Source organism: Carettochelys insculpta, chromosome 6 (genome assembly GCF_033958435.1).
Source record: "Carettochelys insculpta isolate YL-2023 chromosome 6, ASM3395843v1, whole genome shotgun sequence".
NCBI classification, from domain to species: domain Eukaryota; kingdom Metazoa; phylum Chordata; order Testudines; family Carettochelyidae; genus Carettochelys; species Carettochelys insculpta.
The window spans coordinates 105,990,229-106,010,404 of NC_134142.1; the positions used below are offsets into that span (position 1 = coordinate 105,990,229).

The 20,176-nt window shown below is 39.5% G+C and overlaps 1 protein-coding gene across 1 annotated transcript in view; it reads right to left on the reverse strand.

The window, feature by feature from the left end:
- Positions 1-20,176, reverse strand: part of USH1C (USH1 protein network component harmonin) — a 109,880-nt gene that overhangs the window by 23,651 nt on the left and 66,053 nt on the right. The window contains exons 15-16 of the mRNA XM_074999043.1: positions 15,233-15,282; positions 12,877-13,029 (exon numbers count right to left, since the gene is read on the reverse strand). Coding sequence (XP_074855144.1) covers positions 12,877-13,029; positions 15,233-15,282 — 203 coding nt within the window. The remainder of the gene's footprint in view (positions 1-12,876; positions 13,030-15,232; positions 15,283-20,176) is intronic.

Below are 20,176 nucleotides of genomic sequence, written 5' to 3' on the forward strand. Positions count from 1 at the left end.
TATAAACCCTGCCTGCCTATGCAGACAGTAGCCTGCATTTTTTCTGGATAATAAAAAATTGCTTCCTCTTGTTTACACTATTTAAATCTTAAACCCCACTTTACAATGTACTGTGACCCTACCTGCAGACAGTACAAACAACCATAAAGGCCTAAGTCAGTTGGAAGTTAGAAAGAGGAACTGGACATGCAATTCATGCAGTAATTCACTTTGAAAATCTTATCAGCAGAATATTTGTTCCCTGTTCCATGAATTCCCAAGAAGTAATATAAAGCAATTTGTGAATAAAAGGATATTGACATCTGCAACATTAGAATAGTTTTGTGATTTGGAAAATGTGCATACATGCATACATGTAATGACAAAATTCCCTTTAGAAGCAATTCTTGTTTCCAATACTTCAGGACTAATTGTGAGCATTCAGGCTATAAAATACAGGTAATAAGATACTGTGTTTTTCACAAACCAACAGTTTTACAATCCATGTCACATTTTTTCCAGACGTAACATTTATATTAATTTTGGACTATTATTTTGGCTCTTTTTCTGAGCAATTTAAATTGCTTGGCATGCTGGTAAATGATTGAATTATTAGTTATCATTTCACACATCCCAAAGTAAAAAGATATGTATAATTGAATGGAATATCTACATTCACAATCTTTTTACCCATTATTAAATTACAGTCCAGCCTCCTGATGTGTGGGCAGGAATTAATATTGATCTTGCAAATATCAGCTCTCATATGCATATAGTAATTTAAGAACACCTATAGGGCAGCAGTTCTAGGCTAATGTGTCTTTGATAAAAGCGAATCATTAAACAGCAACTGTATCTGTTTTCATTTTAATGTTGAAAATAGAAGAACAAGAATCATTACCTTTTCAAAGCAGAACATTCTGAATATTCTAATTAATGGCAATTGTGAATAAAAGGGAAGTTAATTCTTAGGGGTTTGGAATTCATATCACAAGTTTGTAATTCAAGAATTTTAAGTGCTGATGTGATTTATATTTCACTGATAAGCTTTCTGTTGACTTCTATGGGTGTTGGATCACCGCCTATCATGATTCACTTAAGTAAATTTAGTCAATGCGATTCTAATGATTAACTGCTGCTAATAGCCACAAATCTGGGCCATCAATTCTTATTCAGGCAGAATTTCCATTGACTTAAATGATAGTTTTTCCATGAGTAAAGATTTCAAGATTGAGTCTTTAGCTTCCAAATTATTCATGATCTTTTCTGCTCCCAAACAACCAAACCATATAGTCACTAATATAACAAAATTCCAGGGCGCACTGCAAGAGTTAGCCTAAACACTTTTAATCTAAGATTTTCATCAGTAGCACAATACATCTTAATTTACACTGGGAACAGATGTGAAAAAATCTACTTGTGCAACACTTAACAGGACGACCACAATGCCTGTCTACTATGGGGTACAATTTAATATTAACAATGTACATCTTTTCCTTGGGAAAGGAAGAATTTGAAATTTATACATCAATCGTATATTTATGTTTCCTTATAAAGGCAAAAATTAACACTGACACTCTTGCATTCATGGTAAATTTTACTTTTTGGATGACTGAATATAAAAATGTTAAAATCAAAACATTGTACAAAATAAAAATGTATTTAAAACCCTAAAAGCTCCTTTCTGTGAGAAAGAGACAGTTATTCACAAAGCCACACTGAGACCTTTACTACTTACCACATCTCATTGTTCAGATCAATTCAATCTGAGTAACGTTTTGGAGAATACAGGGACAAACTCTGACCCTTTAAAGAATTGAACAAGAAATATTCCTACAACTTTACCATACACAGGAAAGAATATTGGAAAAGGCTTACCAGGGCATCCGGTTTGGTCGTTGATCTGACCATAAAATTAGGATCAGGTTGCAGCATGACTGGCTTAGAGACTATAGGTACCCCTGGCTGGCGCTGGGTAGGTGGGGTTGGAGCAAATTGCTATTGGGGTTCAATTTAAGAAAATTACAGATAATGCAATTTGTGCAAATCAGTCATATTACAGAGGCACCACAGCATCACTTCATTGCTATGAATGTATTGCCGTTAGTATAACAAAAAGCTATCAGAAACTTTTTATTAACCTGTCTATAATGTTAAGAAGACAAACATAATGTAATCCCTGGCTATGCTAAATAATGGCTTTTCTTTCGTAAACCAAGACTTCAGAAGGATCATGGAAAATGTTATCCTTGCAATTGGCCTTTATCCTACAGAGGCCATGAAATGATTTATGAGGTAAAGAGGTAATGATAAAAACAATGAATGTGAGGAGACAGCAAACCTGATTTGAAATTGTGATAGTGTTGAAGATATATTGTAATTAGGTGGCTAACCTGATCTTGAAAGTGAAATTGAGCAGCCCTATAATTTATTATTATTATTATTATAACATAAGACCCATATTAAAAATCACTCATCTTGGGCTAAAATCAGGAGTCAGTCACAATAATTAGTTTTCATTCTATGTAGTACAGTGGATACCCTGAGGCATTTCAGAGTTAATCATCTAACACGTACATATTAGGTGCCTGATCCTAAACTCCTTACTCAGGCAAAACTCCCATTGACATCAATGAGAGCTTTGTCTGAATAAAGAGTTCACCACTGAGCCCTAAGGGTTAGATTCTGACTCAGCTCCAGCAACTCCCAGTACACTCTAGTTGACATTTCTCATAGGAAACATGATGTATTCCAGATATCAGGCATGTAGTACAAGCTGTTGCTAAGGAAATGATCTGAATAGTTTCCAGTAAATTGGTTACACAATCCCATTTTTAGAGTAGAAGGGAGTATTTTTTAAAAATGTAGAGAAAGGTTTTGGAGCCTTTGAAAGTCACCAGGGAATTCCCTGGAGTGGTGTAGTGTTTACCAACATAAAAATCAATTGCTAACCCTCATTAAATGGTCTAAGGAGAATAGGAGGGCGCATGGTGATAAACTCTGCAGTTGTACAGTATCAGGATAATATCCCCAGGAGCTGCACTTACTTCCAGAAACCTGGCTCTACAAAGTGGCCTGGTGGAGAAATCTCAGATCTGACTATCCTTGAATCAAAAGCACTTGAAGACAATTTCAGGCAAATGGTTTTCTGAAAAATACCCCTCTATCGCACTCACTTTAGAATATGATTAACCTGATAAACCAACACTGTTCTGGAGAGATCAAAATGAATTTCTCTTTTCTTCATTTATCCTTTCTATGGCAAACTAGTGATGTTTTCACATTTGAAGACATCAAGGGGATACGAAGAGATACTGGGCTGACCCTTGAAACCAAAAGCAATTTTTGAAAGGTTTTATCATCGCTTGACCTATCTCAAACACAGGAACCTTGCAAACTCTCTAATACTAGGTTACAAATATTTAAAATGACTTTAAAATATTCACTGTGCAAGTCCCCTTCACATCTTCAAAAGTGTCTATTTTTGCATCTTAGGAAATTAGGCTGGAATATAGATTCGTTATCATGGGGTAATGAATGTCTGAGGACTTTTAAAACAACAATGAATTTCCCCATTATCCATTACAGGTTTAAGTGCGACATGATCCATGTGTTGGCCTTCTGAACAGGAGTGAATGTCACCCATTGGCTACGTCTACACGTGCACGCTACATCGAAATAAGCTATTTCGATGAATAGCGTCTACACGTCCTCCAGGGCTGGCAACGTCGACGTTGAACGTCGACGTTGGGCAGCACCACATCGAAATAGGCGCTGCGAGGGAACGTCTACACGCCAAAGTAGCACACATCGAAATAAGGGTGCCAGGCACAGCTGCAGACAGGGTCACAGGGCGGACTCAACAGCAAGCCACTCCCTTAAAGGGCCCGTCCCAGACACAGTTGCACTAAACAACACAAGATCCACAGAGCCGACAACTGGTTGCAGACCCTGTGCGTGCAGCATGGATCCCCAGCTGCAGCAGCAGCAGCCAGAAGCCCTGGGCTAAGGGCTGCTGCACACAGTGACCATAGAGCCCCACAGGGGCTGGAGAAAGAGCGTCTCTCAACCCCTCAGCTGATGGCCGCCATGGAGGACCCCGCTATTTCAATGTTGCAGGACGCGGATTGTCTACACGTTCCCTACTTCGACGTTGAACGTCGAAGTAGGGTGCTATTCCCATCCCCTCATGGGGTTAGCGACTTCGACTTCTCGCCGCCTAACGTCGAAGTTAACTTCGAAATAGCGCCCAACACGTGTAGCCGTGACGGGCGCTATTTCGAAGTTGGCGCCGCTACTTCGAAGTAGCGTGCATGGGTAGATGCGGCTATTGTGTGAAACATTGCCATGGCACAGTATTTATCAATGTCTTTTTCACATAACGACAGCTGTAATGAATTTGGTGAAATGGTCTAAACTTTCAGTCATAGTATAAAAACAACACAAAGTCCTTTGGCACCTTACAGACTAACAGGTATTTTGGAGCATAAGCTTTCATGGGCAAAGGCCCGCCTTGTCAGATGCATCTGATGAAGTGGGTCTTTGCCCATGAAAGCTTATGCTCCAAAATATCTGTTAGTCTATAAGTTGTCACAGGACTTGTTGTTTTTGAAGATACAGACTAACTCAGCTACCTCTCTGATACTAGTTATAGTATGAGAACTTTCCAAATTAAGTAAGTTCCTGCTTACCAGTAAGCCATGATCCCGATTAAGCTAAGTGTCTTATGTCTTTTCTTTAAAAGTTCATGTTTCTGAAGCTTTTTAATTTGTTCTTATTCTACACAAAGGGGACAAATCCAGCCCCACCACAGCATTAGGAAGCAGAAATGTAGACTGGGCCGTTCCCAATCAGATGGGTGTGGACTAGCAAAAAGCAGAATGGCCATCTTAAGTAGGAAGTAAAAATTACTGCTCTTTAAGCAAGAAAATGTGTCCCAACATCTGCCAGCTAGCACATGCTGTTGTGGGCAGCATCTGGACTAGCTCACCTAGTGAACTAGGTACACCTGTAACCCTCAGACCATGCTTCCTGTAGATACTTTAGAAGGGGCAATGCATCAGCTGGGTCTTCCCACAACTCACTCCTGTGGATCAGAGAGGGATCCCTGCCTGTCCTGCTGTCCCAAAGGAGGGTGAAAAGGTTCTCTGTCATCTTTTCCCTTTCCACACAAGTGCTACAAAAGTGCATGGTTAAACCCACAACAATTTTTACAAATGTACTTTCAGGGCTTTTCCCCATATACCCCTCTATTAAACAGGTATTTTTCCAGTGTTTATTCACTGAAGCTAGCAAGTATGTTTGTCTTGTACCGTGGAACACAATGGAGGAATTAACAGCCCTTTGTTATAGTAGTGGTTTCTGAATTTATTAAAGGAAGACATTTAAAAATACCTTCCACTACCATAATACTTGCACACTAGTGGAAATGGGGGGTGAGGAGGAAAGACATCTTTTCTTAGTGTACATCTCTTCTAATTTGATCCATTGTCTAAATACACTTTCAGTACAACTGTCTGAATATTTATATTGATCAATATTTTCAGCTTTGATACCATCCCAAACTGCATTTAAAATACATAGGATTGTAACTAGGTTTTAGGTCTCCTGACAGACATACAAATACACAGTACATAAAATGTTGTACATGCAACATTCATGCTTCAGGCTCATATTTTTGAGACTTGAAATGTGAAGACTCATTGTTGAGAGTCTTTTATACTCTTAGGGCTTAACACTGCTAATTGGTACATGGAAAGTGATATTAGGTGATATTACCAGGTATCTGGTGTATGGAGTGACTGCCTTACACATCTGAACCTTAAGACTGATTGCCAATTTAAAAGAGGGGAAATCTGACCATGCAACTATTTGAAATCACTGCCTTTTTAATTCCTTGACATAGGCATTACATTATAAAAACTCTAATAATTATTAAAAGCTTATGACATACCAGTGGGTTGCTTGATGCAGATGATATTCTGCCAACCTGAGAGGTGTTTCTGAGACCCTAAACAATAATAGCTTCATTGAGGTGTACTGCATATCTAGTCATCATACTTATGGTGCTCAAATCAATCTGACAAGTAATTTCATTCCTTCAGCACTGGCAAGCACCTGACTGAACTTGAAATTAAATGGCCATGGTGAAGAAAGTTATAGATGCTGAAAAGATTTAAAAACCTGTTTGTATAACATTAAAAAAGCTGTTTATGAATCCAGAATAAGAATCTTTGTTCTTGTCAATTTTGCCTGATCTAACAACCAGATATAGTATTTAAAATCAAATAAATTTATTCCACTGACTGGGAGTAATCTAGTCAGTTAATGTTGCCAGGGATGAGATACAAAGAAGGAAATTGGTTATTTTGCTGGGGGAAAAAAATCTATTGTTTGTATTTACCCCCCGTAATATAAACCAGGCTATTTAAAAAGGAACAGGTAAACCAGGCCAGATTTTGACCTCAAATGGATCAATGCCAAGGTCCATGCTTTCCACTATTATGTCTTTGATAGTGTCTAGTATCAGGTACTTAAAAGGTATAAACCGCCCTGTCAAACTCAATAGGCAGAGTGGGATTGTCTACTTCTCTTAAATAATTGAGCTAGGCCAGATTGATGTGAAACCCCACTGAAGATAAAACAATGGGTTTGCATGCATATAATAGCATAAGACTGGCTCAATATTAATATTTTCTTAAGAGTTTGGGGGTGGTTGGTGGCAGCTTAGATAAGATCACTTATTTAGCTGCCCAATATGGATTTAGAATCTACCAAGGGCCTCCACCCACCGACTATTTATTGGTTGTGACCGGTCATAAACATTTATAAATGCATCCAAAACCCCAAAAGGTTGAGGACCACTTATTTAGATGACATTTAGAAAATCCATCTTCCATAAAAAGTTACAGCTACTATTCTAATTTCAGAGAAGCTAGTGTATTTGAAATATAACTATAAGTCAAGTTTGAGGACTCCCCTCATTAATCAGACTTATGTTTATAACAAAGCAAAGATTCATAATTCATCCTTCTAAACTATCCTTTACATAGAAATAATCTGTACATTTTTGCAGAGAACTAAGAAGTCATTTTAGTTCTCTGCCCTTTTATCCTTCTGCAGTTCAGCTGCGATACCCACAACATAAAGTCATTATTATTCCAAATGATCTTGCAGAAAACCATAGCACACAATGCAATGAATCCATGCAGAAAAACATGCAAACTACCTCCAAGGGTTGCAGCTGAACTGCTTGAAACTAGTATAAAATAGCCACAGAAAGATTTTTTTCTTACAGAGATTTGAGTATGTGTCTGACATGATAAAGCAAAATAAAGCAAAATGCTGGTATGATGAAGTCACTGAAATATTGTTCCCTGAATAATGGGATTTCATATCTTAATGTTTTAAAATATTCAGTATAGAAGATCCTCTTGTGGAATAAAGCTAGTGAGTTTGTAATAAGGGGCAACCAGAGTGTTTCTCCAGGAAACTAATAAAAGACAACCCCCTCAGATTTCTAATAAGAGCTTTCAGGTTTGTTCTCATAAAATGATTATTATGGATTCTCAGTTCAGAGTTCAAATTTCTGAGCACTGGACTTCAATCTAGTGCTTTTGGTGCACTACCTTCACTGATAAAAACAATTCAGGGTCACAGTTAAACAATGCAGATGATATTTTTTGTTTTGCTGTGCAGATATAGTTTAATAGGTTGTACGATTTTTTTGTATTTAAAATATGATGGGCTATAGGTAATAATGATCAAGCACAAAAGATGCTATTAACTAATGCATTTTGCACAACATATTTGCATGCAGAAGATCTGGAACACTACGCAGATCAAACACACAAGATATATTCTCCACCTGCTGTGGGTACACATAACTAATGAGAATGATGTATGTGCAACCAGAGTAGAAGATAATTAAATTATACCTTTGGACTTGATAAATAGGTGTGTTCACTATTCTGAGAGCTCATGGGTCCAAAAGTATATCTTCCTCTGCAGTTTTTTGCTTCCCAGACATTTACGGGCTCTGTTGGACCAGAAGACTGGTAACTGTGGCTGCCTGCTTTTTCTTCTAAGAGTGTGGGTGGTACACAGAGAGATCCAATGGGTTGAGTGGGTAAGGAGATGGGGGGAGGACGTGGGGCAGTATGCATCCCAGCAGATGATGATAAAGTCACCCGTGAACCTGCAGAAGGTGAGGGGGCTGGACCTCTTGAAGTTGGGACATTTGGTGAAGAAAGTGGGTGAGCTGCTGATGTTGCAGAAGTTGCGTGAAGAGGTGGAGGGAGTGGCGCTATGCGTTTTGTAGGCTTGTCAACTTCATCCAGGTTAATATCATCAAGGTCTGTGGTGTGAAGCTGCAGACCACCTGCAAACCTCCTCACTGATGTAGCAGAAGGAGAAGCAGAAGTTCGTCCACTTGCCAGCTAGTGTAATAACAACAGAGATTTGCCTTAACTGTGCACCTGCCAGTAATGGACCTGAACAAACGAAAAGCAAGTAACAGGACACCACAAGCTATAATTAACTCAGTACTGTGAGGTCTTGGGTTCCCATTAGAAAACCAATGCCCACAACTTCTTCTTAAAGCCTTTTTGTCTACAAAGAGCACTTGTCCCATTTTTTTTAAGAATACAGTTAATAGAAAAACAGTATCTAATTGCTGGGCTGGGGGAATAAAAAGAGTAGACACAAAAAGCAAAACAAATGCAAAACAAGAAATGCTCATTATAAAAGTGGCTGATGTAAGAAGAGAGCTCTTTAGAAGCAGATCCTCCTGAAATGCTACAATATTATTTAAATGGATTGCAGACCAGGAGAAGTTGGGGGCTGTGGGAGGAGGGAGATATATGAGTCTGGAGTAAAGGTTGCAAATACACATCAGTTAGGGGAAAATTCTTAACCATCCCTGAAATTTAAAGCATGCTAGGGAATTCAGAGCTCAAGTACCTTCACCAACCAAACACTACCTAGAGACCCAAGTGTCTGATAAGCAGCTCTCAAAGTACATCCACCTGGATGGCGTATGTGATGGTGGTGGTATTGGATATGCTGAGGGTGGGGGGAAGCTGTGTGTGTAATGGTGGGGCACGTATGTGTGAGGCAGGGGAGTGTGTGACTTAGTCTTCATGAGTTTGTCCAAGCAAATCTACACACAGAGTTTAAAACAGTACAGAGTATCCCATGCAGAGCTTGAGTCCTTGATGGGCTTGTGAATGCTACATCAAGGAGATGATCCAGGATCTAGATGTTCCACAGAAGTGAGTCAAATCAATCAAGATTTGGGGGAGTGGAGAAGGACAAAATGTATGTGGTCAAAACGTCTCCGGGAGTTATTTGTCATGGATCAGTAAAGTGCATTTAATCAATATTCTCATATCTCGTGTTATATCCACGTCCTGGAGGAATGGTTAAAGAGGCATGGTATTTATTCTAGCCTTATCCGACCTTATTTCTTCAGTTTGTTTTCTGCTCTGTTCATAATGAGTCTCAGTTAAATCTCTCAGTACCATAGAGCGGCTCCACTATCTAAGAACAGACAACTTATTGGTTACTCTCCAGATCTCAGGAACTGCTGCTCATTTTCAGGATATATTACAATTAATAAGACATAATAGCAGATAATGGCTGTTAATAGCTCAGACAGATTAATCCCTCAGAAACCACCTGTCGTCCTAATTTATAGCAGTGCAATCTCATCAAACAGATTTACAGTAATGAAGTAAATAGTGGCAGCAAAAACACAGTACTGGGCAAAGAAATACTCCTGAGCAGCATACTCTGAAAATATATCAAGGAGTTTGGCCCTAGTACAGCAAACTCTTGATTAACCACTATTTGATCAACTGTTACACTCAAAAAACCAGCATAAGTTACAGCTGAGGTCAGTAAGCTGGTCAGCGGACAACGGGCAGGAGCACAGAGAGAGCAGAGGAGCCTGCAGGCTGCACTCAGATGCAGCATGGAGGGACGCAATGCTAACATTCTAAGGACACTCCCCATTAAGAGATGATTCATGACAATTACAATGTAGGTATTTCTTCAAAAAGATCGACAGAGGATCTGCCAAGTAGCAGTCAGGCAGTCACTTCTAATGACTGCCATTAGCACTCTTCTAAACTATCCAATCTCCCACTTCTAGGGCACAGATATTGTCTGAATGCAGCCAGCAGGCTCCTCTGCTCTCCCACCCAGCGTCAGCTACTCATGTTGCCCAGAGCTACTCAGCTGAGGCCGTGTCCTGCTGGCAGAGGGTAACAGTCTTCTAATGTAAAGCAGTCATGTAGCACTTTAAAGACTAACAAAATAATTTATTAGGTGATGAGCTTTCATGGGACAGACCCACTTCTTCGGATCTATAGCCTTACCAGAACAGACTCAATATATAAAGCACAGGGGTCCAAAAATTGTTGTCAAGGTTGACAATCCAGAAAAATGGTTGTTGTTGGCAAACAATTTTTCTGATTTGTCAACCTTGATAACAATTTGTGGACCCCTGTGCTTTATATATTGAGCCTGTCCCACGAAAGCTCATCACCCAATGAAATATTTTGTTAATCTTTAAAGTGCTACATGACTGCTTTTTCGTTTTGATAAGAGTACAGACTAACACAGCTATCTCTCTCTTATCAGTCTTCTAATGTAGGTGGATGCTAGTGGAAAAAGATTGCAGAATATTGTTCCCATGCATTTTTGTTTGCTTCTTAATATCTAACCTTGTTTTTCTTTAGCATTATGCATTGCTAGGTATACCTCTCTTTTATCTAGAATATGTGACTATCAGACAACTGCCCTTCATTTCTACCACTGATGGTGACTGTGATGGTGATTGCAGCTAGTGAGTGCAGAAACATATCCTTTTCCTCAAGAGGCTCTTCCATTGGAGATTCATCTGGCTTTGGACACAGGGACAAGAGGTGCAGAGGACCAGCTGCTTTCTGTTGACTCAAAGAATTATTCAAGTGGGAGATCACCATGGGTCCCTGCTGCAGCTGCTATTTCTAATTCCCACGGGAAGTCATCAGAGAGATGTGTTCCTCCTAAAACAGCTGTGCTGGCAGAGAAGCCAGAATAGCAGGATGGTGGGAAATCCTCTCAGTGGATTTGGAAAAACTTCCTCTGTGTGCCGCTTTTCCTCAATATCTCCTCTTGGAGGGCAAAAACTGAATGAAAGTTTAAGTGACACTTGCAGAATTCCTTCAGCTTTTATCCGTTCCCCTGAATATTCTCCAGTGAGAATATGACTTGGCCCTTTGTTATTGCACTCTGTAACATAGTAGAAGGATGCATTTAAGGTCCTGAATATCAGTGATTCCCTTCTCAAGTGCTCTTGCCTGGAAAGCACCATTATTACAGGCAATAGTCTTCCTAGACTGCAGTTTTAATATGGCTAGCAAAAGCCATCCTAGCCAATCTAGCTGGGTCAGCTAACAGAATACTGAACTGCCAAGTGGTCATGCTGCATTTCAGGGGATGTCATGCAGCCACATTCACCAATGACAATGTATTTCCAAATAAGACAGCACCCTAAAAATGTGCAGATGTCCAATGCAAAACACTGTCTACGTCAATCAAAGGAAGGAACAGGACAGATTCTTCTCATTCACATCTCTCTGCCTACATATGAAGCATACTGAAGTCATTTAAATATTACTGTTGAGTGGAGGGATAAGCAAGCACTTTCTTTTACCTCAGGAGAATCGCTCTCCACAGAGGAGATGTGCTCTAACCGTGTCTGACAAAGTCTTTCCACCCAGTGCTGAACCTTTTCTGATTCCTCCAAGTCTTCTCGCTCTGTTTCAGATACCTTAGCCGTATCACCACAGCATAAGAAAAGGTTAGTAGGGTTATACCACATACAAGATGATAAGATATAAAATGTATCTGACTTTAAAATACTTTCTGCCAAAAATAAAAAATTTATGCCCTTGTGAGTCATACTCTATTTCACTGCCTTCTATTAGGCCTATTCTTGAAAACCCCTAAATATCCCACCTGAGTAGTCTTTAAACCAGCAGGACTACCTGTCTGAGGAAGACCAGCCCTTGTGAATAAGGAAGGCCAGGTTTGGGTTCTTAGTTGTCCTTCAGCAACAGAATCATACATTTTGCTCTCTTCTGTTTTTTAAGTATCTAACACACTGGAACAAACTACTAACGTAAGTCCACTGAATCCAACAACAACATTATATCACCAGATAATTTGGCTCCATCTTTTTGACAGGCAAGGAGTTAATAAATTTTCTCAACAATACCAAAAACCATACACCATATTCTACTACTTTTCTCCTATTTACTTTCATTCCATTTTGCTGTAATTTTTCATACCTATTTCTATGTGCATTCCTTGTTTGAAAAGAACTCAGACCCACTTTGAATTTTATTCCCAACTCAGCACCAATTGATGTTACTTCAATTTAAATATTTTCTTCACTTGCATGTCATGTTTCTTCTTGATTTTCAGTAATTCATTATTTTCTATGTTTGTCTTGCATTAAATTTCTGCTTTACATTTTTGCAGATAACAAAAATATGAATAAGGAAACCTAAGCTTCCTTAGGATCTCAATACAAGATTACACATGCTTCAAATGTTGCCAGGTATACTGAACAAGATCCATTATCTGTTATTTTAAATAATCCATGAGATACCACTGTCCACAGACAAGTTCCCACCTCAGTAAGGTACTTAAGGTACCGTAAACTACCTTTTAAGTCAATACAAGCACACACGTTTAGTGTTACATACATGGTCAAATACCTTGCTGAACTGTGTCCCAGACATGCATTAGAGTAAAAGAATTTTGTCTGCAGGAGGAAACCAGGATGAAATAGAAGGAAATCATAAAATTATTAAGAAATACAGTCCAATGCTTATCACAACATACCTCTTGTACAAGGCGGTTGATTTTCAGCTGTTTTTCTTTTTCCAACATCCCTTCTTTTTCTTTGGCGAGTTTTTGCTCAAACTCCAGTTCCTTTTTACACTTCCTCTGTTCACACAGGCTGTCACTCTTCAATTTCTTTCTCTCTTTCCCTTTCTGGGAGGTTTTTGTTTTTTTGTTTTTTTTAATTACACAAGATACTAGTGGGTATGCTTTTTACTGGCTAAAAACACTAGAAAACTGAGTTGATTGAGGCTTTAGACAAATGAAAACTTGCCTTGCTAAATTTGTTGCTGCCTACATGTGAATATAAAGGAGGTTGCTGTTTTTAAAACAATTCAAAAAAACATTCCCCTTCTTACTGAGTAAAATTTGTTGTTTTTGCAGAAAACAAAGAGAACAGCTGTGCATCACTTAAGGATCATACAGTGGTGGCACTGTTAAATACTCTTCCCCTCCTACAAAATTCCAGCACATAGGTATGTCAGACTGGTAAGAGTTCTGATATTCATAAATGGTCTGCACTAATATCATCATTTTTTACCCTTCTGTTTGTCATTAATTGCTTGCTAAAATGATGGCTTTCACATGTATGCTCATGTTTTTACATACAGGAATAAATCCTTCCCTTTTAGCCTGTAAAAAGCCCTTACTGCAACCCACATTGGAAACACCGCAAAACATGCATTAGGAAAGACACAGATAGAAATCACAAAGAAAAGGCTTAAATCGTTGCTGGGAACTGAATTATTCCAATGCAACATTCTGAGGAGCCGGGTCTGAATTTTTGGCAGCTACAGGCTTAAACATGCTCACAGGCACTGGCATGCCTGATTTAGAGCTAGTTACTCTTTACACCCTATTCACTTGGGACATTACTTCATTCTTTACAATGAATTATAAATAAAGCATGGTTCATTTTATAACTGTAGATGAAGACTCACACTAAGCACTCTGTCTGATACTAGTGCTATAGAAAAGTAATATGTTCCCCTTAATCTTAGCTGAATGTGCCACCTATAGTTCAAGTCAAACTCTACGGTGTCTGAGCTTACCTAGATCACTTTTTAATGGAGTCATAATCCATTTTTTGAAGCTTGCTCCATATTAAAAATACTTTTAAGAGGAAGTGAATTCCTTTTACAAAAACTGGTATGCTTTTGCATGGGCTGAAATATTTTAAATAACATAAAATATTGTTGAAATTAAAACTACAAATTTTCCAAGCTTGTAGTATGCATAGATTTCAATGGTAGTTAGATTAGCCCTTTCATATTTTCAAATGCTTTGAGACCTTAACATATAGAGGTGCAAAGCATATAATTATACAGAATAACTTGGGCAGTAAAACCAACTTGCATTTTTACAGCATACACACATATTTTTCCATCATATAAAACTGTATTAATGTTGACTGACATATCAATATTCACAAACTCTACAAAGTGGCATTTGAGATGCTGCAAATATTTCCTATTGTATTCATAGGGAAATAACTGTTCCCCTTAATAGAAGATGACTCTTGAAATGGTGACTATGGCGGATAAAGCTGACAAGTCCAGGCTGTGACCTTGCCTTTCTTGCACAAACAAAATTCGAAATGAATGGATGTACAAGCAATGCAGGCTCTAGCTCTGGGTTCACTATAAAGTCCCTAATTGATCTTAACTTGGGCTAGGCATCAATTATGGAATGTTCATAATAGTAACAAAAGAAAAGAAGAATATATTAGCAGGAATAGCATATTATTTGAAACACCACTGTATGCTTTAGAGATTATATTTAATATGTACTATATTGTTTGCCAATTTTTAAAAGTTGAGTTTGATTGCTTTCTTCCATTCTCAGGTCAAATTAATTTCTGTTTGAACACCTAACTACTAAAAAAGCCTGCGCTTACTGGTAGATTTTCCAAGTCTCAAATGGGAGCTAGGTATTCAACACCCATTGAATTTTTGCCTCTGAAGAATCTCCCTTTTAAGCACCATTTCAAAAGCTTACGGGGAACATAAGATTTGCCAAAGGGAGCACCCCATTTGTCCAATCTCCCAATCTGTTGAGCACCTCTTGAAAAGCATGGCTAGATATCACTTCACCGTAGTCAGTGGGAGCTGAAAGGACTCAATACTTCAAAGATCAGGTCCTCTAGCTGCACTTCAAAGAAAGTTGCTTGCATATGTTAAGTGAGAAGGCATCTAAATCCATAGTAAGTGAGACAGCTGGCCACACACTGTCATGCTTAGAGAGAAATGTACATTGCTGTACACTTTATTTGAAAAAATGCAGACAAGAGACAGGAGTCATTTCAAATACAAAACCCACAGCAAAATTTTCACCTGTATCTCTACAAATTTTGTACCTTGCGAATTGTAGGAAATTTCCCTTCATACCGATAAAACCATCCAAAAGCTATAAAAGAAGCAAAGGCAATATACTTGCTGGAGAAAAATCCAGAACAGATCATCCCAGACCCATATATAAGTGGTTAAAAGCTATCTGAAGGCAAAATGATGATGGTATTAAATGTATGCAGTGTGGTGTTGTACTGAATTATATTAAATTACAGTTTCTTTACCAGATTTGATCATAAAGCAGAGCATCTATACATTTATTGACATGTTTAACTTACTGACCCACTTTTTAAGTGTAACAGATATCACTGTCAAACACCATACAAAACCTTACAGTCATTTTCACTGTTATTAGATGGATTTTGTCATACCTTTTTCTTTATATAATTGTAACGATTCATTAGCAATAGTACGCTGAATGAAATTAATTTAGCAATCCAAAAACATTCAAGCTTTTGGACAACATTTAGGGAAACAACAAAGACCTTCATTCCCTGTATAAAAAAAGATTTTCTAAAAGCCAACTTGCCAAATTCATAAAATGTAAAAACAACTGTTGCATAACGCACAGGACATTCATTCAGTAACCCTATTATTACACATAAACCTGCTCATGATACAAAACTCAGTATCATCCACATTTAAAACAAAGAAACAAAAAAATCCTGACAGCCTTTGCATTCATTTAACGCATTTCCAGAGTGCAATACCGGCATTGTATACTCTGATCTCTGTAATTTTGCTAGTGTTTACCACCCAACTGACTGTGGGCCCTACCCTAGCTGCTGAGCACAGCAAGAATAGAAAGTATTCAGTTCAGTGTCAAGCCTGACTGTCAGGAGGAAATGAAATGTAGGAAGAAACTGAATCAGCACAGGAAGTGAAGGCTGAAGAGCAAACCTGTTTGTTCTGCTTCATGATCATGCCATCCATCTCATCGGCTGCAAGTTGGTCATGTGCAAGTCCCTTTAAATCTACTAAAGAAACAAAGGAGGAAGGAAATGAGGAGAGATAAGTGATAGGGTAAACTGAGGTTTCTATGAGGTAAAAAGGGAACTCACTGAGATCTGTAATACCATAAAAAAATGAGGTATTTCAATTCCTGGCTTTCTCTGAAGGAAATAAGGCCTTAATGCAGCACCATGACCTGCAATACTAGGCTGGGTGAGGAACCTGGTGGCTACTCTAAAATTTGACCATAAAAAGTTACCCAGGGTCTAACTTCAGAGAGAAACGTCACCTCTTTCCCTGATAGGACTGTAGCACCTAGACTATGGCTCTGTTGTAGGAGGTGCTACACGAACACAAAGAACAAATCCCTTCCATAAAGAGTTTCCAGTTTAACATACAAAAGAAATGAATAGTGGAAGAAAAAAGAATAATTCCCTTTCATTCTGTGATTGGGGAAGTGAAGCTAAGAAAGGTGAAGCAGCTTGCCCAAGCCCATGCAGGGATACTGGGGCAGGGACAGGAATTAAACCTAGATCAATCGTGGTCCAGTCTAATGTCTTGCCCAGTTCTACTTTCCTATTTCCTTTTGTGCATAATAATGCTCCAGAGCACCTGGGCTTTTTTATTTCATCCAACAGTTCCTGATTTAGCCTTTTATCTAGAAGTTAAGCCTCAAACTATGCTAGCTACCCTTGAAAATCTCAGCCCAGCAGCCAGGCTTACAGTTAGTGGACTAACTAACAAAGTTTGGGAATATGCACAGACTCCTATGACATCTCCAGTTAGCAAAGTAGCAATCCACACCAAGATATAAAATGAGGGACAGCCTTACCATTTCACTAGCATGATTCTGTGCAAAATTAGTATGTATAACCAGCATGTTTTTATTCAACAGATCTGCTTGTTATGATAAATCCCACTCAGGCAAAATGCACTCTGGCTTCATGGGAGTTTTATTTTAGCGAGGACTACAGGATTGACACAAATTATTTCGCTGGGAGGGAAAAGGAGGAGGGAAGACTAAGAGAGGGGAAGGATGGAACAGGAGCAGATGGGGTGAGTAATGACTGTGAATGGATTAGATAACTGAAAAGTGAAGAATGCATATAATAAAGCCTTATAGAATCCACAGTGCGAGATATGCTTGTCTCCTTCTAGTAATTGGGCCAATACTAATGCATTTGCTACAGGTGCCAACCAAGCGTGGCCCAATTCAGTACAATCTAGAGCCCGTGCTGCACATACACACAATTCACACAAGTGCATCACAGTATCTCCTGCAGAAAAGTGTCCAGGGCCATCCTCAAACAAAGCAGATTCCAGGGAATCTGCAAGGACTGAGATAGATAATGCAACACCACCCACAGTCCATAAGGGTGGTATGGAGGTAAGGTATGGCTGGAAAGAATATGTGTTCTTTTGGTCTTGACCTGACTCACTTCTCCCTCTCTCTGTCTACTAGCACAGATCTCATATGGATGCAGGGGGCTGTACCAGCTCTGAGCAGGGAGGGCTGAGGGTGCTGCTGACACATTAGCATACCCTTGCTATGCAGGTCAAGCTGGATGCAATCTGTAAAGGATCTGGCAGAACTTTGCAGCCTGGCATTAAAGATGTTTTGAGGGACAGCTTTAATATATCACTAGCATGATTCTGTCATTTTGCATTGTTATTTGCTACTCTTTGTAGGAATCCTTATTTGATCATCTTGGAAGCAGGAAGCTATAATTAATATTGAATTTTCCTTATTCCCCAAACGCTCTGCTTAACTGACAGTCACAAATTGCAGACTAGAGACTGCAAGAATTACAGTCTCATAGACGCAAAGTTTGGGAATATGCAGAGACTGCTATGATGTCTACAGTTAGCAAAGTAGCAATCCACCCCTTGACATAAAATGTGCCATATAATACACATGGAAGAATTGTTAGGTATCAGAGATGTAATGCACATTAAATGGCACCAAGTTATTTTACCCACACACATACAACCAACTGGTGTGACCTTTCAGTTTGGAGGTAAATTCTTGATACCTTTGCATCACTGAAGCTGAACAGAGCTCTATGACTAACTCAGTGCTCTGAATGTAATGGTAGGCAGTCAGCCTTTCCCCAGGACTCCACAAATGGTGCTCTGCTGGGCTGGGATCCATGCTGGAGTCAACTGACAGGGGTCAACAAGTGAGCAGTCTGACATTGAGCCTGATGGGGTCAAGGAATTCATTTATTGCTGTCCTACCAGGCATCACCTGAAGGTGCTGGGAGATGGATAATCACTCTCTCCTCAAAGACAAGTTAGCAGGAAGGAGTTTAGAGGACACTAGACAGTCATCCCCACATTCTCCAAAGAGTTACAAAGTAAGAAGGTATCTGGGGTCCCAGTCAAGAGAGAAGGGAAGAACTGGCAGTGGTTTACACCAACCAGAGACTTCATGTGTACTTGGACCAAAGTGATCCATGTGTTTCAGTTGATAAAGTCCATATGAGCTGAAACCTGCACATTGAATCATTGCTCGAGAGGAAGCATCAGTCCCTCTTTGCCCACAGCAGGAAGTTCTATGCAGATTTCTCCTATTTTTTTTTAAAAAAACATCTAACATCCCCCCCTTTCCCCCAATAAAACAGCCAGAGCACCAAATCATTGTGTCTCCACATGCAGGTACAGTATTAAGTGTCTGCATCCTATTCCTCTATTTGCCAAGATCTCTCCCAAGTCAAAGGTGCCAAACAGGGAAATAAAACCAAGTTACCTGATGCATTTCTTTGTTATCTACTGGATACAGAAAGCTCAATGCTCACTTAAAGTAAGAGATCAGAAAAACTTTATAATTGGACCCAAGTTGCAAAATGCCAGCCAATCCTGTAATTCACCTACACTGACATTTTATGCAAAGAGGTTAAAAACTATGAATGTAATATATTTCCAGGTGTATACTCCCACATGGTTTATAAGAATTTTGAGTACATTTTTCTAAGATTTTGAATTTTTTTTATTGGCACCTAAATGAAGCAGCTAAACTTTCAAAAGGATTCAGAGTAAGTACCTAGTGTGACAGGGTCAGACCAGAGGGCTTGCTTGGAAGAGGAGAGAGACAGCTCTAAACAAGCACAGATGGCCTGGCTAATTAGCAGAAGGTCACTTCAGGGCAGCGAGGAGCAGATGACTTGTGGAAGCAGTCGAGATGGAGCTGTTATAAATCAGTTAGGGCCACCTGATCTCACCTGAGTCTGCCACAGGACCATTTAAAAAGCCTTGCCATGCTGAGGAAAGGGAAACAGAGTGGAAGAGGAAGTTGGAGTGAGGGGCTAGGGAGAGAATTAGAGAGCTAAGAATAACGCCAGCATTGCCAGAGACATTGGGGAGGTAAAGAGTTCCCACAGGGAGTGTTTGGGTTCCCTTCCCCCCAGGTAACCACAGAGATCAGCTGGTGCCTGGGGAGGGCTGCTTACCCAACCCAGGCAGACCAGGGGGCACCTACTCCAGTGTCCTTTCAGCCAAGGAACACAAGTCCAAACCGTGGCTAGGGCACATGGGGCCCATACCCCAGCACCTAGACTATCTGAGGGACTGTGAGTTGAAGAAGGGACTGGGGCCCAGGAGTGAGACTGTCCTTGCTGCAATAGAAACTCTGATTGAGAACAGCTCATTGAAAAATCTTGCTTTTAGTGCATGACAAATGTGCTTGGTTGACATTTCTGGAGACTGTGACTCTCTGAACAGAAACAGCCTGGAAAAAAGCAAATTAAAACTCCCACAGTGCACCTCAAACCTGACTTGTCTTGGTAAGAAGTTCAGTCTCCATGTCCACCCTTCTGTTGGCTGAGAGTTGGCATTGCAATGGGTTTTGTGACAAATGCCCGCTAAGTAGAAACTGGCTAGAGACAATTAAACTCATCTCCCATAGACTGCCAAACATGCATTAGGTGTTAAGTTTCAGTCATGGCTGACCTGGGTTAGATTTGAATTACTTAAGCCATATGCATGACCATTGTTGAGTAATA